Source organism: Galleria mellonella, unplaced genomic scaffold (assembly GCF_026898425.1).
Source record: "Galleria mellonella isolate WM207_F2 unplaced genomic scaffold, CSIRO_AGI_GalMel_v1 utg139, whole genome shotgun sequence".
Lineage (NCBI taxonomy): Eukaryota > Metazoa > Arthropoda > Insecta > Lepidoptera > Pyralidae > Galleria > Galleria mellonella.
In genome coordinates, this window is record NW_026441995.1 from 7239857 (window position 1) to 7262823 (window position 22967).

Sequence of the window (22967 nt, forward strand, 5' to 3'; positions counted from 1 at the left end):
ATGATCCTATTATCTATAAAATACTATCTTCATATATATATGATAACAATATTAAGATTTAGTTATATTACATGAATACATTTATAGTTGCATCAATTGCTTTTCCTATATATTTATAAGTATATTCTCATATGTACAAGTATATGTTTCATATCCTATAAATATCCTAGACCTAATCCTTATCCTTTCTAAATTCGTTTGTGTTAGGTATTTTTATTACTATTATCGTTTCCCCGTTTTGTTCTTGGCAAAATACCCTAATATCGGGGTGAACGCCACAAAAAAAAAAAAAAAAAAGTAAAAGAAAAAAAATTTTTGACATTTGAAGAAAAAAAAAAATCTGGCAACTCTAATTTGTTGCTCTGATTGATTTATCTGCAATTTTGCATATGTATTCAGTATTTGTTCTTTCATACTTTCTTCTTTTATTATGTTAATAATAAATAATAGCTATTTTAATAAGAAATAACGTGTAATCGTGTAAAAGTTTCACAGGCCATTTTTCCTAGCTTAATGTATATAATTTAATGTATTTAATGATGAACGAGGAAGACAAGAAAAATATAATTCAAGACCTTAATTTAAAAATTGGAGGCGATATTAATGATTTATCTAATGCTTATGAAATAGAAAATGAACTGGTAGTGCGAAGAGATCAACTTCAAAGCTCTGTAAATATTTTGTTTTAAATAATTGTCACGTCTTATAGCTGAAACAATTTAATTATTATTGCTGGGAACATGCATTTACATTAGATTTAATTTTAAATACTTCTCATTTATTTTGACGAAGAGTAAAGTTCTATATTATTCTTTTTCTCAACGTGATTTTTTTAATGGATTTTGTAATAGCAAACAACCTGATGGAAAGTGGTAATCATCGTCTACGTGACATGAACATGGAATATTATAATACCCAAGTTTCTCTGCGAGCTGCATTGCTATTCCTCAAAAATAAAATGTTCTACTTCCAAAATCTATAATTTCACTGCTAGAACCAGTCTACCTTTCAAACCAAAACAGCCATGCAATTACAGTTGGTTTACAAAAATATAAGTGGGACTTTAGCAGAAGACTTGTATACAATCTGTTTTTTAATTTAAGAGTATCATTATTTAGATGTATAAAGTAAAATTGAAATCTTTAGAATCCTTTTAATCTAATTTTCTATCAGTAAAGTATAATACATTTCTTAAAGAAACAGCTGAGAAAATTAAATATATTGTGCTATCTATACAGCACATGTATGTACCAGTTAGTGTCAGATGTTCAAATTTTATCCTATTTATTTGATAATAAATACAGTACATATTATTCTTTGATTGCTTTCTATAAATAAAAGAGTTTATTAATTTGCATAAAATTTTTAATTAATTAAATAAAATATTTATGTATTTTGTAATATTATGTATATAATACAATACAATATATCCATGTATTTTATAATAATTAAAAATATATCTGGTACTTGGACCAGGTATGTTTTAATTTAAGTTCTAATTTGAAAAAATTAGATGTAGTTGTTACATTGTGATATTTATTCAAGCTATTTTAATTTATTATCCACATTTATATAAACCTCTATTCTATATCTTAATTTTTTCATTTTCAGTTACATGTAGCAAATAATTTAGTACCTACCAAATTATCGTCAGCAATAATAAAAGCAGAAAGGAATTCAACACAAATCAATAATCTGAAAAACAAAAGTCAAACATTGAAATTAAAAGTAGAAAGTTTTTTACAAAAAACGGAACCATTAAGAGATGAGTTGAACAAGAGATTTACAGCCATAAACAAATTAGAACAAACTCTGGTATATCTTAAATCTTTTGAAAAAATTGAAGAATTGAGGTAATTATAGTTTTTGTAAAAAAATTATGTATTTTAAAAATGTATACTATAGAATTTTTTTCTAATTTAATTTAATAAATAATAATTAAGAGTAAGTAATGACAAAAATTCACACTAACTTGTATTGAAATATGTAAGACCTCATTTGTTAAATATTGTTAGATATACAGTAATTTACATGTTGTCAGCAGTTAACTGTCTACTGCTGAACATGGGCCTCTCCCTATTGGAGGGCTTTGCCAATAGTAGCTAAGCTTAGTAGGTGGGTTGGTAACTGCAGTTAGACTGGTGATGTTTTAAGAGGGATGCTGCTGCCCATCCCTCAACTATTAAATTCCATTAGTTACCTCTTATGACACAATAATTATAAATATAAAAGTTTGTAAGAATAGATCTTTGTCGTACATAAACTACCGATTAGGTTTAAGTGAAATTTGGTACGTAGGTAAGTTATATCTTAACATAATACATAAGATGTTTTATGTACTAATCCATGTTGCTAGAGCTGTAGGATACAACAAGTATAACATGTGTATTTATTAAAAAATATGACATGGACACAGATGTTATAGATATGTATTTAAGAATTTGTCATTTTTTAAAACCCTTATTTTCCTAATATGCATATGTGCCTTATCTTTATTAGATACGCAATTATGCAAAATCAAAATTACAATTTAGTCTGTTTATTACAGTCGTCAAATGAAACAGTGTAATGATGATGAACAGTTGGTCTTATCATATGGAGAACTGAAGGAAATGTGTAAACAGTACAAGGTGGGCCACAGAGCTACATATGTCAGAGAATATGTACATTACTGGCATAATATTCTTAAAGATAAGCTTACTAAGTAAGTATATTATGTCATCCCTAGAAATAGTGATCAGTGCACCCCATTCACATTGGGGGGAAAGAGATTGTTAGTAATAGAGACTAAGAATCCCATTGCTAGCAATATACCCAACCAGGTCGACCTCCTCACGGTTCCCCCTGGGAACTATCATGGTTAATTCCTGATGAATTCATCATGATGGGCAAACTAGCCTGTTTTCATTCTCATTTATCACCCTTTACTGGTGCTCCGCCGGCATATCCCATTAGCACATGTGGGGTTACCATTCCATTTTCATCCATAAAAAAAACCATTTGCATTGGGTCTAAAGTGCTTGTTGAAAAGGTACATCAATTATTGCCACAATACTATGCACAGAATTTAATTTATAAGCAACTTTAAAAAGATGGAAGTTCTCAATTCGCCAATATTTTTTATTGTATTTTATGCTTCAACATTGGCATGAATCTCTATGCTGATTCTACACTAATTTGAATGTTGTTTAACAATTTTGTCACAATTTTACGCATGAGACAAAATATTGAATTGTTAAATATTGTAAATAGGTTAATTATTATATATAGTAGTTAATTAAATATATATAATATTAGTATAGTACTGATTCTATAGATTGAGTAAGTTATTGGTTTCATGAAAGAATTTAGTAGAAAACAACACCATTTAGTTTATAATTTACTCATAAGTACTGATTGTTTAAATTTTTATTTTAGGCACTATGAAGATGTATTAAAATTACTAAAATGGCCAATCACAACAGCTGCAGAGAATTCTCCACCTCCTAAAGATGTTTTGATCAGATTCAGTAATCTAACTAGATATTTGTTTCTTATTGAAGAACCTGAGGATATGCATGTTAACATCATTTCAGAAGAGGTCCAAGGTAAAAGCGTAATAATATGTGTAAATAAAAATAAAGTGCTATTTGTTGCTAACTACATATCTGTAATTTTCTGATTATAAGGAAAAAAAAATTATATCTAAAAATAACCATATTGAATACCTGCAAAATTATCTGCCTTTTACAGAGCAAGATCCCTGTCTTCCAGTCAGAATATTATTACGGCCTCTAAAAAAGCGTTTCACATTTCACTTTACGGGCTCCAGACAAACTGCTAGGATTGACCGTCCTGAGTGGTTCCTTACTCAAACACTGACGTGGATTAAAGACCATCAAGGCTTTGTTAAGAACTATGTACAGCCTGTCGCTGATAAATTGCAATTGAAAAATGTTAAAACAGTGGTGAGTTACAAAAATTACTTATTTTTAACTAACACACTGAAGTTCTTTTTTAATTTTAACTAACACACACTTTTAACTGTGTTAGTTGAAGGTTCATCTGATAGAAAGTGGTTATCATCACTTATAGACATGAATGGCACCATGGACACTACAATGTTCACTGTACTTACATTGATATTCATGTTATACTCGTATGTTGCTATTCATAAAGACTAAGGTTTGTACCTCCTGTATTTAAGGTGTTGTACCTCCAATGCTTACATAACCAATAAATAATATCACTGTAATTGTACAAGGTGATAGTATAAATAACCAAGTTATTTTGAAAATTGAATGTTATATTTTTCAGGATGAATTTAATGCAGGTCTAATATCATTAGCTGCAGAGAGACTCCATACAGTATTGGGATTATATCACACACAAGGAACTAAAGGTGAATTAGTAGATGTGGACGCAGCTTTCGCGCATGCTGTGGACGAAACTTTAGGATTCCATAGGGAGTTAGTTACTATAACAGGCAAGGATGGAAACAGTGTGCTCTCTGTGCTGACGAAAGCAGAGACCTTTGTTAGATGGCTGGCTGTTGAGAAAAAGTGTAAGTATTTGCATTGAATTAGAGAGTAATTATATTGCCCTTATATTACTATATTACGTTTCTTCCTGTTGAAAAGGAAAACCCTTTAATGGAAGAAATCTGTGGTCAGTCATGATATGTTAATTTGGCATTATGACGAAAACTATTAGAAAAATGATAAACATAGTCCTGTAACCTTTCAAGTATGTGTGCGGTGTAACCTAGATATTTCTGGATTTATTGTCTATGGTCACGTCCAGTACTATGCAGTGGTACCTTATCTTATGTACTCACTCTACGAAACTCAAACAAAATAGAAACTACTTACTATATTATTCAAGTATCTAATCGTTCACATACATCATTTGATCATTGTCCATCAAGTACACTCAAAATCACAAACAAGTAGGTGGATTACCACTTGTTTACCGTATACGGTACAAACCGTGAATAATATAAAAAATATATTTTTTTGATGGTAATTAAATATTCTTTCCCTTTTTAGATGCTCTCGCAAAGATGGACGAGACTCTAGGCAGCGAACAGTGGTGCGAGCCAGTGGCTGCTGGTGTCAGCTCGGCTGTTGGTACCGTGCTATGGGTGCCACGAGGCGCTGATTGGTTTATAGCACTATTGAAAACTATTGAGGATCGGTACGCCGTGTTGCCGCAGCCTGGTCATCGGTAAGTAGCTGGGATCTTTTGCAATTATAATCACCGCACAGCAATATCAACTTGTTCCATTTGACCGCGTCCAACGCAGAGCATCTCGAATCATTGATGATTGCAATTTCCGATTGACTGTATTCTTTATTTAGGCAAAGAGATTTTGCGTTAGAAAAGAAATTATACTTTTTTTTAAAAGACGGGCAACGCATTGGCGACTCCTCTGGTGTCGTTAGTGTCATTGACTAGCAATAAATTGGGTTTTTTTAAATGCATGATAATAGAATGGTAACCCCGCCTGCTGGCGGGACACCAATGAGGGATGATAGGTTAGAATGAAAAAGCAGGTCCATTAGCCCATCGTGATGAATACATCTAGAATTCAGTACGATGGTTTCCAGGAGATCGACCTGCTAGGGTATATTGCTAGCAATGGTACTGGTACGTACTGGTAATCCGCATTACTAACAATCCCTTCCTCCCAGTAAAATGCGGTTAGATCTACCATTGATTATTTGAATGCAGACTCCAGTTCCTGGAACTGCAACTGGAGCTGGTGGAGGAGTGGCGCGTGAGGCTGACGCAGCTGCTGAGCGCAGCGTTGGCGACACTGAGCGTGGACTCGCTGCTGACGGCCGACGCGGGGCCGCACGCGCTCACCGCCGTCGTCAACGCCGCGCACCACACCCGCACTGTCCTGCTGCAGTGGGCACACTCACTGGTGATTGCCTTTTTTTTTCGAATAATTCTAATGCTGTAGTTGATGTTTACAATTTTACCAGAGGTAACGAAGGCTTACAGAGATGTTTTTCGCTGTCTCATGCTCATCATCATTTCGATGCTTAACCTACTGGATATATTTTAGTCTGAAAATACCACTGTACCCTCAAACTAAAATATTTGTTGTATTTGTAGACAATTTGAACCTAACTCAGATCATCATATTTCGATCCCTATTTGAAGAGATTTTTTTAATTAGAAAGGTATCGCACAAAGACAACAACGTTATTTATTTCCATGATCTTTATTGTTATTTAAATCTTTTAGCACTATCTCCAACTGCACTACTATCGACGTCAGTTTCAACACTTCACACAGCAACAGCACCGCGACGATGATACAGAATCATCGTCGAGTTCTGATGATGACGAGGAAGAAGACACGGATGACGATCTCATTAAGAAATCATCAAAGGCTGGTAATTACATTCTTTTCACATTAATTCAATTATGGCCTAATTTGCTTATTGCCTGTTGGGTTGGCAACGAGCACATGACACCCCTAGTGTTGCTAGCGTCCATAGGCACAGTGACCGTTCACTATCAGATGGCTGTATGATAATTTAAAACATTAGGTGTTAATTTATTTATAAAAAATATAATTATTATATAAGTTGAAGATTACTTTTAATGTTTTATTTTTATTTATCAAACTAGTTCCTTCTCCTTTTTCATGATATTGTTTATTAATATATCAAGAGTTACAATTAAATTAAATTACGTATATTTGTACCTATATTTAAGTAAATTCTTTCAAATCCATGTTGTGTATAGTTAAATACATACATTTTACATATTTTCATATATAATTTTCAGAAGGTGAATCTGATGAAACTATGTCTTTAAAAGAAGTAGAAGTCCGTGCGAAGAAATTAGCACTGAATGAAGTTACCAGAAGAGATTCAGTGGTTATGGAATTAAATCAATTTGATATTGTAAGTACTTTAATTTTTCTTTAGTCTTAAATTGTTCAAATAAATAATTTGTATGGATTGATTGTGGTTATTTTGCAAATAAGGTTCTATACTTTGGCATAGTTAATTTTTAAGTTTAACATATATCTACAAAATTAATATATTAACATTCTATTGACATTTTAGTTTAAATATTTTATATTGCTTATTTTTTACACATATACATATGTGGGCATAAAAATAATCATACTTATCCATGCCAGGTAACAAAAATTTATAGATTGATTAATTGATTCAAATCCTTTAATAATTCCAATGTGAATATCATATTTACTGATAACTATAATATGTTTATCTTGTGGTGTGCAGACATCTCCGATCGCAAACTTAGCAGTAACTGAGCCCCTATCAACTATGGGCGCGGAAGGAGCAGGAGGAGTTACGGAGGAGGCGGGAGTGTTCGCAGAAGCACCAGCGCTACTAGCACATTTGCGTGACGCTGGTCTCGCTGCCATAGCTGATCACATTCTGCTCGAATTCAAAGCCTCACTGAGAGATTACAAGAAACAAAAGTAAAGTTTCTTATTAATTTTTATTTTTAAATCTATTAGGGTCTTTATATACTGTGCAATGCGTTTCTGCTGTTCTCAAACTACAAATATATAAGTTCACATTATGTTGCTGCTGTTATGTATAATTTAAGGCTTCTAATATTTCAGCATTCAATGTAAGTGGCAAGAAGCTAACGACCCACCTCATAGAAAATTGCAATAAACGTGGTGTTTGTTGCAATTTCCTGTCCCATGTTCATGATCATGCGCATCGTAGAATGACGCAAGATACTAATTGTATCCTTCGCTCGTCGTCCTTACTGAGGACTACAGTACCTCTATTTTGGGGGGAAAGGGATTGTTAATAATGAAATTTAACAACCCCATTGAAATTGAAATTGAAATTGAAATCATTTATTTGCTGGAATAAGGTACATTTTTAGGTGTTACTATACAAGAAAAATAGTCCAATCTTATTCTGCCACACTGTAGGCGTTGCTAGCAATATACCCTATCAGGTCGACCTCCATGCGGTTCCCCCTACATACCATAGTGGTTAATTCTTGTTCAATTGATCACTATGGGCCAACTGACTTGCCTTTATCCTCACTTGTCACCCATCACTGGTAGCCTGCCAGCGTATACTGATAGTGCAGGCAGGGTTACCATTTCATCTTCACCCATAAAAAAAGTACCTCTATTTCCCTGTGGAATTTATAGCTATTGCAGCAGAGCTAAAACGAAGCGCGTAAAGGAATTCAGCGTCTAACCATCATGTGTTCCTATATTTTTCGTTGCAGATGGCATGCATGGATGATGGTAGAGGAGATGGCGCTCTCGGTATCGGCTGCGCTGTGCCGTCCGCTGGCGGCGCTGCTGGCGCGCGTGTCGACCGCGCAGCAGCGCCTAGCGCCCCCGCTCGCAGTGCGGCTGCGAGCCGCACTTGCACATCACATCGATGACTACATATTTGAGGTCAGTCTTCAACCTTACCTAGACCAGAGGGAGATTTTGTACAAAAGTCGATTGCTTGGGTACCTCTGTCCGATTCGTGTTTCAATCGTAAAGCAGTTGTGTTTGCATGGCTGTTATATGGCGTGGCAAGGGTGGGATATGGTGTGAATTTACTGGGTACGGAGGAATAACACCTGAATCCTGAGGAATGGCAACGGATGGGGGGCGAAACAGTATATTCTGTTATGTCCATGGTACTGCTCATGTCTATAGGTGACGGTTACCAGTTTCCATCAGGTGGGCCGTCAGCTTGTTTGCCATTCTAAGTTGTATAAAAAATAAACCTTTTCCCACCTTACATTTATGATATGTTTATATTGCATGCATGAATAAACAAGAAAGACTGTGTCCACAGCACAATCCTATTATTAGGAGTAATACATTGACTGCTACATATCTGTCAACGCTGTCCACCACCACCTAGAAACGGCGCGGCCGGCATTGCTCTTCCTCACGGAGACACAGATATCCCCTCCTAACGAAACATCATACCTGACCTACCCGGGGTATAAGCTTGAACATTGTTTTGTTTCGCGTGCCGGCGTATGTGCGTATGTCAGAGAGGATATCTGCTGTCGACGCCTTGGAACTCTTGAAGGTACGGACCTGTCCATTCTATGGCTGCGCGTAGATTGCAATGACCATCCCCGCATCTATGCGTGCCTATACAGGTCCCACAGCGGTAACACTGAAACCGACCAACTAATTGAGCACGTCCAAATGGCTACAGATTCCCTGCTTGAGCAGATTCCTTCCGCTGAAGTCGTGATTGTTGGCGACTTTAATGCCCACCATGCCGAATGGCTTGGTTCGCGTACAACCGACTATGCGGGAAGATCTGTTCATGACTTTGCTTTGGCTTATGGTCTGACACAGCTTGTTTCCTCGCCTACGCGAATCCCTGATGTGTTGGACCATTCACCTTCACTGCTGGACCTTCTGCTGACCACCCACCCAGACAACTATGTGATCTCCGTCGAAGCCCCGCTTGGATCGTCGGATCACTGTTTGGTGCGGAGCGAAGTGCCTCTTACGAGTCCGACTCCACCTCGTTCTACGGGTAGACGTCGCATTTGGCACTACAGGTCGGCAGATTGGGATGAGATGCGGATTTTTTTCGCATCTTACCCATGGAGGCAGGTTTGCTTCACACTGGATGATCCCGACGCCATTGCCGATTCCATTGCTGATGTGGTGCTTCAGGGAATGGAATTATTTATTCCTAACTCTGTGGTGCCCGTCGGCGGGAAATCCCAGCCCTGGTATGGAGCCTCCTGTAGAACAGCATCTCGTTTGAAACAGGAGTGCTTCCTAACCTGGGCTAAAGGTGTGGCGTCGCGAGATCCTAACACCAGTGCTCTTAAAAAGAAGTATAACTCTGCCTCTAGGTCTTTCAAAAGAGTTATAGCCACAGCGAAGTCAGAGCATATTAGTAGAGTTGGCAAGAGACTGGCTAGTTTGCCCTCTGGGACTCGAGCTTTCTGGTCTCTTGCCAAAGCTGCACAAGGGAATTTCTGTAAGTCATCTTTTCCACCTTTGCGCAGGGAGGATGACTCGTTGGCCCAGAACGCTAAAGAAAAGGCCGATCTTCTTGGATCCATCTTTGCGTCAAACTCGACATTGGATGACGGGGAGAAACCACCACCGACCATCACGTGTTGTAGGAGCTCTATGCCTGACATTAAATTCACGCATAGCTCAGTGCGTAGAGCACTTTTCTCCTCGAAATCCATAAGTCGAGTGGGCCTGATGGTATTCCTCCAATTGTGCTTAGGACGTGCGCACCAGAGTTGGCTCCGGTTCTTACGCGTCTTTTTCGGCTTAGCTACTCATCGGGCATAGTCCCAAAGTTTTGGAAGACTGCTCTGGTGCATCCGATCCCTAAAAAGGGAGATCGCTCAGATCCAGCTAACTATAGGCCCATAGCTATCACTTCCTTATTCTCGAAGGTTATGGAATCCATCATTAACCGTCAACTGCTCCGGTACCTAGAAGAGCACCGGCTGATCTGTGATCGCCAGTATGGCTTTCGACAGGGACGTTCGGCCGGTGATCTTTTAGCTTACTTAACACACCGATGGGCAGTGGCAATCGAGAGTAAGGGAGAGGCCTTAGCAGTTAGTCTGGATATTGCGAAGGCCTTTGATCGGGTGTGGCATAGAGCGCTGCTTTCAAAGCTACCTTCATTTGGGTTGCCTGCGAGACTGTGCATTTGGGTCGCCAGTTTTCTCAAGGAACGTAGCATTAAGGTCGTAGTCGACGGTGCATGCTCTGATTTAAAACCTTTGAATGCTGGTGTCCCGCAAGGCTGTGTACTATCTCCGACTCTGTTTCTTCTGCATATCAATGATATGTTACAGATAAGTAATATTCATTGCTATGCGGACGACAGTACAGGAGATACATTATATACCGGTCATGCAAAGATCTCGCGGGCACATACCGATGAGTGCCGGAATAGACTTGTGTCTGAAATCGAAACTTCACTCCATCAAGTTTCGATCTGGGGTGAACAAAATCTTGTCCAATTTAACCCCAAAAAGACACAAGTCTGCGCGTTTACCGCAAAAAAGACGCCGTTTGTCGTATCTCCTCACTTTCAGGGCACTTCCCTTGATAAAAAGTCAAGTCTAGGAATTCTGGGCGTTGATATATCTTGCGACGTCCAGTTTTGCGGTCATCTGGAGGAGAAGGCTAAGATAGCTTCCAAAAAGTTAGGAGTGCTCAATAGGGTGAGACGATATTTCATGCCAGAACACCGCCTGAAATTATATAAAGCCCAAGTCAGGCCGCATATGGAATACTGTTCTCACCTGTGGGCAGGAGCGCCACAGTACCAACTCCTTCCGTTAGACCGCATTCAAAGTCGGGCGGCTCGAATTATCGATAGTCAACGCCTTACTGTCCGACTTGACCCATTGAAACTGCGCAGAGATGTTGCGTCTCTGTGCATCTTCTACCGAATTTATCATGGGGAGTGTTCTGAGGAATTGTTCGGATTGATACCTGCTGCTGATTTTCACCACCGTACAACCCGCCACAAACTAAAGTTTCATCCCAATCATCTGGACGAGTGGCGGTCTTCCACCGTGCGTTTTTCAAGGCACTTTCTTCCACGCACAACCATTCTTTGGAATCAACTTCCAGCAGCAGTATTTCCGAACCGATACGACAACATAACCTTCAAGAAAAGAGTATATTCCTTTTTAAAAGGCCGGCAGCACACCTGCAATGCCGCTGGTGTTGTGGGTGATCATGGGCGGCGGTAGTCACTTACCATCAGGTGAGCCGCATGCTCGTTTGCCCCCTGTGTTGTAAAAAAAAAAAAAAACTTCATTCGCACTTATCATCCCTCAATAGTGTGACCACTGTTAACGCGAGATAGGTTAATAATCCATTTTCATAACCTTCTTCTTGATGATGACACTACAGGCTTACGGTGCGAACGTCTAGCACTGTTTTGTACTGCATTCGAGGCATTAATAAGGTCAATTATTAAATTATTAAGGCCATTAACATTTTCAAGGTCAATTAATTACACTGCTTCCCCCACTTGGGGTCCATAGCCTAAGTGGAATGGAGCAGCGAGTTTGAACATTCAAATGACGTGGCGCCGTCGGTGTCGCTGGTGGCGCTTGTATTGCACCACTCGCTTTGCAACTGCAAGTAGTATCCGCTGATTATATCAACTAGTGCATCTTCGAGATTGAGGTTTCTTAAGTGTAGAGAAGGTCTCCACTTACTCCCTCAACCTTTCCTCTTCACATATTGAATCACAATATGTGAAGGATGATCTCATTGTTGTAATCTTCAGTGGAGTGTTGCCATTGTATAATATTATCATAAATTAAGTGGGTGTATCATTCCAACATCATCAAGGAAATATATTAAAAGGTTTCGATTAAAAAATGCTATACGTATAAATATATATAAATATACTTTGAGCTTGCTGAAAGAGAATTCTTGCAGGATTAAACTCGCCTTTGTATGTTTGCTTTTCACTGTCATATAAAGTATAAATACCTATATATAAAGTATAAATTAAATTTTATGTAATTATACTACTTACATTTCTTTTTTATGGTTTTATTAATTGGTTTAATAAATGTCATATGTTTCAGGAGGTCGTTTTAGAAAATTGGTTCAACACAGGCGGAACAGTGCAGTTCACACACGACGTTAAAAGGAACTTATTGCCGGCTTTTACGCCTCCCAACAAAGTCGCTTCACAAGTGAATCAGTTGCCAAAGTAAGTACATTATCATAAAAAATAAATTATGCCCACAATCAATTTTTGATGAAGTAATTAAAGAAAGATATTTGCCAATTATCACTGATGTAGGGCAACTAGCAGTCGATATGCCGATATTTTGCCAAGTATATTTGAATGGAGTTTGGTGATACCTTGTAATTATTTTGATTAAAATTTGGTACAATTTTATTAAAACCAACCTCTACCTAAACTGGTTGGTAATTAAAGAAACAGTTATTGGAATCTCTAGTAGTAATAATTGTACATGCAAAAAAATAGTCGAATCTTTCTGTATTTTAAACTCTACTAGAAATCAATATTATAACACTCCATCAAATCCAAATATTGATCATCCCTTTATTAAAGGTTTATTTAGTGTTAATCCCAAACTAATTTTTGTTTACATTGTAATTTTTTAAATCTTAAATTATTATTATTTTCTATAGATTATTAGAAGCGTGTAAACTTCTTAATATGGACTACGACGATGCTCGGCGACTGCGCGCCAGCTTGTCCAAACAACCCAACGCTGCAGTCGAAAACTTATCCTCTCACAATATCCGACACATGCAACCCAATGAAGCCTTGCAAATACTAAACCAGAGAACGGACCTTAGTGATTCCACTTCCCCGGCTTCAGTTATGGAGCTTTTCTGAAATTTTGAAGGAGGAGGCGTCTAAAGTGCATAAATTCATGTGATATGACACTGTATAACTAGCTTCGACTAATAACAACAAGGTTCACAATCAGCATTCGAGAATGTCTTTTATATGGAATATGAATATTCTAACATATTAGATATTTACTTGATAACCACAGCTGGTTGACGGTGCTCATATCATAATAGCTGATTGCTTGCACGCTATCTTAGGTCAACAATAACTTCTAGATGTCCACACAAAACATCAAAAATAGTCGAGCAAATAATGAAATAAAGATTGTGTTCCTATTTTTAATATTTAAATTAAAATTACACATTATCATTGATATTTAAATTTTAAATTATACATCAAAATCTTTAAACATTTCGACAAGGATCTCCAATCTTGAATAAAAATATCGATATGTTGAATTCGGTTCGAATTTTCAAATAGATCCATGAAAAATCAACTTTAAAAAATTTTACGTAAAACGATTGCTCTTTTTGTATTTGTAATTTTGATTATATAAACAATTATTAAAACGACGCCATATGCCTACTTGAATTTTATTTAAGTTCGTAAGGCGTTATTTGGTGATGTTATATTTGAATTCTGTTTCATTTCTTGAAGGTGTATCTAGTTGTTTTGTTGATCGATGTACGCCATGTATACAATGGCAGCGTGACCTGCGTTAGTTAGTGAATGCTCAAGCGACTCCGCATTGGAGTATAGGCCTCCTCCTTTATAAAGCTTTTATATTACTTCTAAACTTATAAATACATTTAATATGGCTAATATATGAATGTTAATGTATGGATACCTTGTACTATGGTGTTATTATGTATAAATATAGTTCATGGAATAATTTGCTAGATGAATTTTCTATAGAACTATTTTGGCAATTGTTATAAGTAAGTATTTAATTACTATTATAAAATGCAGTCATTATAAAGCATTATTTTATTACTTACAGGGTTATAAGTTACAAGAAAAAACTTAGCGAAATTTTTCTAATAAAGACTTTAAAGTTCAACTTATTGTGAAGTACCTAAAGAAAACTATTATTTTAATACTACTAATGCTCAACCATAATTGATAATATTCTAATCGATGTTTAATAAACTATTCACGCGACGTCTCCTATTTATGAACATTAGAATATAATTCGAAAATTTTGATGTTAAAAACATTCCTATTATCTATTTAATTTTTTTTTAAATGAGATTGATTGTTTTGGTACCACATAGGTGCTATATATTGTGTTACTATATTATTATTTTTGTACTTACATTTTTTATACAGATTTAGCAGTTTAGTTTCTAATTAATGTTATATTATTCATATGTTATGTTATAATCTGTTTTTTATACTTTTTATATATTTAGTAGATAATCTTATCAAAATAACCGTGTATAAAACAAATGTGCGAATTAACAGATTAAATAATAATATATTTATGTTATATACTATTTTGTAACATTATTTTTGTTTGTTCAAAATTGGTCATTTAACAATTTTGAACAAACAAAAATAATAATGATACAAAATATTGAGATACCTTACACGATGCAAATACACGCACAAGTTTGTTAACTAAATATACCCAGTATAAAAAATAGATTATTTATTTATTTAACACTTAATTGCACCAACATAACAGGATTTGTTGAACAATTTTCAATACGTATAGTGTAGTATAAAAAGCGGTCTTATTGCTAAGCAATCTCTTCCAGACGACCTTTGGTTAGAAGGAATTAAAGCATAAATAGGTAGGTGGTAGTCATTCAGTAGTAAAGATATCCTACTTGTAGGGTGAAAAACCAATTTTACTGCCAAATTTTAATGCATATCTTTTGATTTGTATAGAAAGAAAAGTACTGTAATTGTTTTTACTGTACTACTCTAATAGAATTGGCAACAATTACTTTTTTTAAATATTAACTTCCTGACTACAGTTTATGTTGTAGGTACCGTGTTGTAGCTAATTGATGCATTGAAACAATTCGACAGTCAAGTGACTTCACTAGTGTTTAGACTGTTATCAAGTAATTGTAATGTTTTGAACATTAATGTGGTGTGGTGTGTGGTTTGCTTTGTGTGAATGAATTCCTAACTTCGATTTCGGGATATGTCAATTTTCAAAATTGACTCAGATGTAAGTGTTCTGCGTTGTGCTCCCACATTTTCGTTATCAGATTTCTCATAAACAGAATATCTTAGCTTAAGATCCAGCCAATTGTGTAGCACTTATGTATTTAATATATTCGTGTATATTTAATGTAAATAAGTTATTATATAAAAGTAATATATTGTTATTGTGAATGTGTTTAATTATTTCAAATAAAACAAAGTGATACATTAAATATTTATATTTAACAAAATACGGTATTGTACAAAATGATATCCTATTATCTCAGACAACATAAACATAACAATGTTACACACATCATTAGCAAATTATGAATAGTAAATACTTAACAAAAGGTACCTATAGTAATCATATCTTTAAATATACAGGTGGCATAATATCGTTTTAAAAAAGTTTTGCCAGTTTAAACATAAATCCATAAGTAAAAAGGGTCGATAAATGATAAAAATTTAAGCTTAACATAACATATCGTGTCCTGCTTTCAATGTAGCATGCAAAGCTCGAATTTTTTATGGCTTTTCGATTTTCGGGCAAAATATTCAGTTTCTCTGATAGGACAATACCTTAACAGGATGCTATTTATTTAAAATTCACCTGCATATCACTTGATATATTTGTGGATTACGACATAATATTTACGTAACAACAATTATTGTACATTACTTATATTTGTCTAACTAAAGAATAATATCAGTAAAACAATGCCATAACGCGTAGTGTGTTTAGATCTTGAACAAATCTATTTCACTTGAAAGTAATCTTCAGGCGAAAGGCTAATAAAAAATTTTTTTTTTTTTTGCACCTGCGGTAAGATGCAGTAGATTTTTAAAGGGAAATGTTTTATGCACCATGTCTATCTTATTTGGTACAGCCATATGTAAAAATCAATAAATAAAACTATTGATTTTAAGGCCTATCCGCTTACATGACATGACGCTTCCATGAAAGAGTATTAGTGAACAAAGGCACTGACAAATACTGTGTGTGGATAGACCTTTAATGTACACTTCTCAAAATACATTGAAATTCAATTGATAAAAATTACCGTACATGAAAATAGTTATTAGATGGTCTTGGATAAAAATAATTTGCAGATCTGATAATTTGCTGTTTGCTAGTAACGTGGTTGAGAACTTATAAATAAATTATAAAATCAGTGGACTTGACAATAATACAACGACTACATAGTACCTACCTAATTTACAATAGAACACACTCCAAATGTTCTTTCAAATGGCACTAGTGTACTATAAGTCGATAATGGCTCTGAGAATATACGCAGGGATTTACACTTTGCTAAAACCTTTTTTTTTAAATTCGGATTCAGAATTCAGAATTCTTTAGATATTCCCGAACATTGTTACAATTTTCAAATACATTTTTCCCTTATTCATAAAAACATCAAACCTCTTATAAACCCATGTCAGCTATTGAACTGTTTTGTTTCTTTCTTAGGTGCTAAATTCTTAATTTGAAAGAAAGTGACAAAATTGTCTAATAATTAAAATGTTTGTAGGTTTGTTGTTTAGTTTTTATGAATGAGAGGGTTGTCGAAATCTTATCTAGTTATTGCAATAATGCTTGCTAGTGTGTGCATTTTCGTAATGAAGCACTTAAAAATATCTTTGTCATTCACATTGTTATTTTGCTATAAATTTTAACTAATTTAATATTTATTCTTAATGTTTAAAAAATTATAATAAATACTCGATTGAATCGGACTTTGTTCGCTTTGTCAATAGGGATTTATGTTCAGTACTACAGTGCAATCTGCCTGAATTAGTTCTGATAATACACTTTGAGTCAAGGACTTGTCTGCGAGTGTTCTATACAATAATAAATAATCTAAACACAAAAGTCATTCACAATTTCCATTCGTATGGAGTGAACATAACTTTTTATGAAACATGATTTTTTTTTTCTATAATCTCATTATAGTCGTCTACTTACACTATAGAATCAGTACGATAGTGGATATGTAATACGATCTTTAATTCTAGGGAACAATAATTCAATAAATAAACATTGATACTCAAAAAATAATTATCCAGTGAAAATATTTTGTACCTATACCTACTTAGGTATATAAAATTAAATAATTATTTAGTATTTATACATATTTATATAGAAAAATACTTCGAAAATTCAAATTACTAAATTACTATCACATAACACTGGCAGAGGATTCAACGAATCGCCAATATCTAAAATTTTCTAATTAAAAAATAACAATTCAACCAATACTATATTTGTACCTACATTACATTTTAATATTTGTTGATGGCCAACTCTTCGCGAGTATTTTTATAACACTAATGCGTAAATACGCATTTCTTTGTTGCTACCAACTTAAAGCTAAAGGTTAGCACCTGATATATCTACAATTTGACTTCTGCATTCACGGAACGGTTGTTCGCGGCTTCTGCCTCGTTGTGCTTGCTGGGATCCTGCGCGCTGCTATTCCACCACTGCTCATCGCCCGAAGCCCAAGCCACGAACACCAAATTTGTTAAAATAAAGACAGCGAGCGCTATCCAAAACACTAACCGCCATTGCACTAATGTGCTCTGTAACGAAGGTAATTATGTTTATGTTTAATTCAGTATTGGTAATTTTTATTACTCTAACAGATTGTGGTTATTACAGTTACATTATTTAAACGCGAAACTGACATTAGTCCAACGTCTTGTAAGGTATGTACATAATTGTAAGCACGTACATAATAAACCGTATCGTTATGAACTACCTAGATCAGGTGGTCTACCATGAAATGAAGTTCCGAAATTTCGGGCTCAATTTCGTGTTTTTGTTCGTATCAAAATCGACCCAGTAAATGGAGCTTAACATTTCATTCATCATAAATCCTATTCTAATAGACCAAAGGAACGATATTTTAACATTTTTAATAATTTTAAACAGCATGTATTATGTAATTTTAACATCAAATTTCTATTTCGTTCGTCCCCGAAATTTCGGAAAATACTTCATGGTAGGCCGTCAGATTATTGGATATAACCGATTGAGGAAAGAAAAAATATTTGTTTCTCTGTAATTCAGTATGTAGAAATCTGATATTGTATAAACAAAATAATCAGTTAAGTAAACAAGTGAATCAATTGACAGCAATAATGACACTGATAATTGGTCCGCTTTGGGTAGTACTAACGCGCTATTTATTTTCTACTGTGTAGCAGCAATATATAATATAGCCTTTTTGTCAGACGAATTAAAACGCCCGTGTAGTTTGGGATATAAAAGGCGAAACGCCATATTTCCTATAGTCACCGTAGCACTTAGTAAGAACTAAACTATCTAGTACTAATACTGCAACAGCGGAACCAAGACCATTTTACCAGATGGACATTTTAACAGTATACTCTTTTATGTCCATGGTACTGCTCATGTCTATAGGGTACGGTTACCACTTTCCATCAGGTGGGCCTTCAGTTTGTTTGCCATTCTAAGTTGTATAGAAAAAAAACCAAAGGCTGACTTCTCCAATCTAACGTCACATTTTATATAAAATACTTAGCATAGCTTAATACTTACATCAGGTGTTAGTAATCCAACGAGATATGGCGCTATGATGCCTGTTATAGCACCAATTCCATTAACTATGGCCATTATAGTGCCTGCGTAGTTGCCGCTTAGATCGAGTGCGTTAACCTTCATCCCGGGGTAAAATGCGCCCATCAATCCCATGGATGCAGTAAATAAAATCACTACAGCTTCAGTATTGCAGCCGGAATACGATGCTAGGATCATGCATATACCGGGACCGACTGATGCTGTTGAAAAGAAAGGTTTTCATTTTTATTTATTTACATAGTTTTATTTTATTCAGGGGTTGAATGCCGAACTGTTAAGACTAGGCCCCGAGCAGTGATCTATTAATTTATCTGATGATACCTCGATTAAAGGAGAAACACTTGTCCCAAAATGTGCGTGAACGAAATGACAATCGGAGATCGATGGCTAATATGAAAGGTTATAGAACTCCTAGTAATAATAATAATGGTCAATCATTAAGTATTGATAGTCGCACATATACTAATGGTAGTGGTATTAAACAAAACAATCCTAATCAAATAACTACCTATGGTATCTGTAATACAACTTAGAATGAAACAAGCTTGGCTAATGGCTTACTTCATAGAAAGGGACCATCATCGTCTAAAAGCATACCAAAAAATATATTGAGACGCCTGTGTCTCTCCTCTTATATTATTATGCTTGGAAATTAGCGTTATGTCTATTTTTAATATTATGCACAGTAGTATATAATATTTTGGGATCGGTATCCATTGTTCCTTTCTATATTGCTTTGGGATGTGTTATTCTAGATAATTCTTACTCTTCCTTATCTTAGACGTTCGTTTGTTTTGTACAAAATCTAATTTCGTACAATGCAAAGTATTTTTGTATATAGATAGAGATAAACGTCGATGCCCTAAAAGAGCACTTACCAATAGTAGTGAAAGTCTTCCTAGCGTTAGTGACTGTCAACCAGTTCTTCTTCACTATTTTATCGCACATCCATCCAAATAAAATAGAACTAATCCACATAACGGCATACGGTAAGGCAGCCAATGTACCCGTCCTATGAATATCGAACTTCAACACTCCGGTCATGTATTTTGGAAGATCCGTCACCATTGTAAAGTATCCATAATCGTGGCCAATCTATTAACAGATAAAAAAATATATTTGACACATCACGTTTCATTGAATTTTCGAAGGTGTTTATTAAATTTGCCTATACCTGAACAAACTTTACTACTCGTATGTCCCTACTAAGATGTTTGTGTACGTATTTACCTAACGAATGACGTTGCATGGCCTATTTGTTCACATAATTGAATTCTCCAACAATTCAGATCATAACAATTCCATTGAAAAGAGCTTTACTATACTTAGCATTTCCTCCTTATATATACTTAATTAGGTAGACTACTTATACTGTATGTTAAATTTTACAAATTTAGCTTCGCGTTGTTGGAAAAAAACTTACATACTAGGTACGTATATAATGCATAAAATAATACGAGTTCGAACATACCTGAGCACAGACTAAAGCCCATAGGGGTACAGACATAAAAATGGCTTTCCATGGTATTGCAGACGGCTGACTATTTCGATGTCTACCTAACGCTTCTTCTAAATATTTCTTTTCCTTATCACAGATAAATGGATGAGATTCCGGGTCGTTGTAACATAATAATGCCTGCAAATATTAAAGTCAAATATTATTACTGTGTTTTTATAAACAGAGAAATAAATTAGTTATATTTTATTATAATAATATGTTTTTGTTAACTGCCTGTGCATTCAATTGAAACGGAATTCGCTTTTTCATTCGTTTTCCATAAAAAACTTAAGCTATAATGGAATCGGAAATAATTTTGCGACTCCAAAAGATAGATTTCAAGGGCATTCTTCAAATCTAAAATTTGCAAGCACATTGTTTTGTGAAATAAAATCCCGAATTTGTCATCATCGTGACAGTCATGTTAACTGTCTGGATCGTATTTCCATACGTTAATCTAATTTACCATAATGCAGGTGTCTAAATTTGAAAATCAAGAAATTGATGTTTTTTTATGCAACATAGAATAGTACTTAATGCAAACAAGTTGTGAGCCCATCAAATGAAAAGTCTGTCGCCTATATACAGAAACAGCGCAATAGACATAAACATTATGGTGTAATCATAAAATGGCTAATAAAAAAGATTGGTACTTTTTTTTCTTTTTTTAATGTTACACGGCGTCATCTTGTCCCAGAGTAGGTAAGCAAAGCTATGTGTACAAGATAACAGATAAACATATATAAGTACTGAAATGTAAATATTAAAAATGATTACCCATAATATGAACCAGAGAATTCCGATAGAGCCAAACAAATAAAATACGGAGTGCCAGTCGCCCGTTTCCTTCATGACCAGACCGGAGAGGTATGTACCAGCGATATTGCCAATTTGTGCCCCACCAAACACTAAGGAACCCATTCGACCTCTTTCCGAGACTGGCGCCCAACGAGCTAACATTGCGTTTAAAGCTGGAAATGTGGTACCCTAAAAAAATTCCATCATTAAGTATAATTAGATTGTGGTTTATAATAAAATTAATAAAAAAATTAATACATAAAAACATTATAATAAAAGGATTTCCAAATACAGATGGTTTTGAATTTTCCAATATTCTCATGTTTGTTACGTTTTAACACTTTCAATTTTGATATCTTAGCCAATTATGTGCCGATTTTAATAGATTTTATTTGCTGTGCCAATATCACAATTACTTCTTCTTTTGTTCGCTATTATTTAAAAATGTATATTAATATTTGGTTTATTATTGTATAGTATGTATGTTTCAATCTATATTTATGTTACTGTATTTCACTTGAATTATTCACTTGTCATTGTATAATTTTATTTATGGTGCAATAAAGAGTTAAATAAATAAATATAGTCACATGCAATAAATACTACTATACAGTAAACATAATAAATTTATATATTAATAGAATACTAAAAGTTTTCATAATTGATATAATCACCTCTCCAAGTCCTTCTAATACTCTCAATATGATTAGTCCGGTAGCTCCTCCCATGTTGACTGTCCAAGGCGTTAGGAGAGTAAATACGGCCGTACTCAGAACTCCAAAACCAAGAGAATATTTCCCTCCAAATCTCTCAGCGAGCATACCTCCAGGAAGGTGAGTCACTATGTAGCCGTAGTAGAAAGCACTCAAAATAATACCTTGGGTCTCCTCGTCCCATTCGAATCCGTTTATTTCCTGTAAAACATGATGATGTAATTTAACCACATATTGTATGAAATAAACAAAACTTTTAATACGAATAGTGAATATATATATATATATATATATGTTTTGAACTTTATTATTGATTTTGTGGTGATTGTTCAATGTGATTTCCTACAAAAGCAAATAAAATTATGTCGGGACGGTTCTGCTTATATTTGCTGAAATGGTGACCGCAAATTATGTTTGTAATATTATATTGACTTTTTAAAACGAACTAGCAACAACATGCGCGATTTCGCCTGCATAAATCAGAATTAAAAGCCTTATTATATGTTAAACGAAGATATAAACTATCTGTATAACAAATTTTATTCAAATTTATCATTAAAAATCTTTAGGAAATTTATTTTCCTATACCACAAGTAATAGTAGATACTATTTCACAATTTAGTACTACTATCTGTGATATAAGTATATCGAGCTATTACTTAAGCTATTAAAAAACGACTTACTGTAGGATCTGTAATAACTTCGTCTATGTCACCGGGACATGATCCATCATCGACACCCGCTTCGCGAGGACGTCTATGTACCATCTGTGTTATGGCAATGTTGAGACACACACGCATCGTATACGCGTTTGCCACTGCAAGAAATCCCATTATGGCCATCACCCATCTTTGAGGAATTATAAATACTGTAACAAAGACA

At 34.8% G+C, this 22967-nt stretch overlaps 2 protein-coding genes across 4 annotated transcripts in view; one reads left to right on the top strand and one right to left on the bottom strand.

Moving 5' to 3' along the window:
- Positions 1 to 327: 327 nt before the first annotated feature.
- LOC113516436 (RAD50-interacting protein 1) lies at positions 328 to 15661 on the top strand. Its single transcript, XM_052903288.1, has 14 exons — positions 328 to 671; positions 1612 to 1853; positions 2549 to 2704; positions 3418 to 3587; positions 3733 to 3947; positions 4297 to 4543; positions 5028 to 5205; positions 5713 to 5908; positions 6235 to 6385; positions 6783 to 6901; positions 7250 to 7452; positions 8232 to 8406; positions 12567 to 12694; positions 13144 to 15661. Exons 1-14 carry the CDS (start codon positions 528 to 530, stop codon positions 13352 to 13354), a joined length of 2535 nt encoding a protein of 844 aa, XP_052759248.1. The 5' UTR covers positions 328 to 527; the 3' UTR covers positions 13355 to 15661.
- Positions 15662 to 15693: 32 nt separating this feature from the next.
- Positions 15694 to 22967, bottom strand: part of LOC113513321 (putative inorganic phosphate cotransporter) — a 32054-nt gene continuing 24780 nt past the window's right edge. For all 3 annotated transcript variants that reach the window (XM_052903289.1, XM_052903290.1, XM_052903291.1), the window contains exons 2-8: positions 22769 to 22953; positions 22047 to 22286; positions 21352 to 21561; positions 20548 to 20712; positions 19955 to 20171; positions 19038 to 19276; positions 15694 to 18055 (exon numbers count right to left, since the gene is read on the bottom strand). In XM_052903289.1, coding sequence (XP_052759249.1) covers positions 17867 to 18055; positions 19038 to 19276; positions 19955 to 20171; positions 20548 to 20712; positions 21352 to 21561; positions 22047 to 22286; positions 22769 to 22953 — 1445 coding nt within the window. In that variant the 3' untranslated portion in view covers positions 15694 to 17866. The remainder of the gene's footprint in view (positions 18056 to 19037; positions 19277 to 19954; positions 20172 to 20547; positions 20713 to 21351; positions 21562 to 22046; positions 22287 to 22768; positions 22954 to 22967) is intronic.

What these genes read in the sequence shown, in the direction of transcription:
- LOC113516436 (XM_052903288.1), top strand. Translation starts at nt 528, where the DNA reads ATGTATTTAATGATGAACGAGGAAGACAAGAAAAATATAATTCAAGAC. An exon ending in TCGATGACTACATATTTGAG is followed by an intron (nt 8,407 to 12,566) that starts GTCAGTCTTCAA and finishes CATATGTTTCAG; the next exon opens with GAGGTCGTTTTAGAAAATTG. An exon ending in CAAGTGAATCAGTTGCCAAA is followed by an intron (nt 12,695 to 13,143) that starts GTAAGTACATTA and finishes TATTTTCTATAG; the next exon opens with ATTATTAGAAGCGTGTAAAC.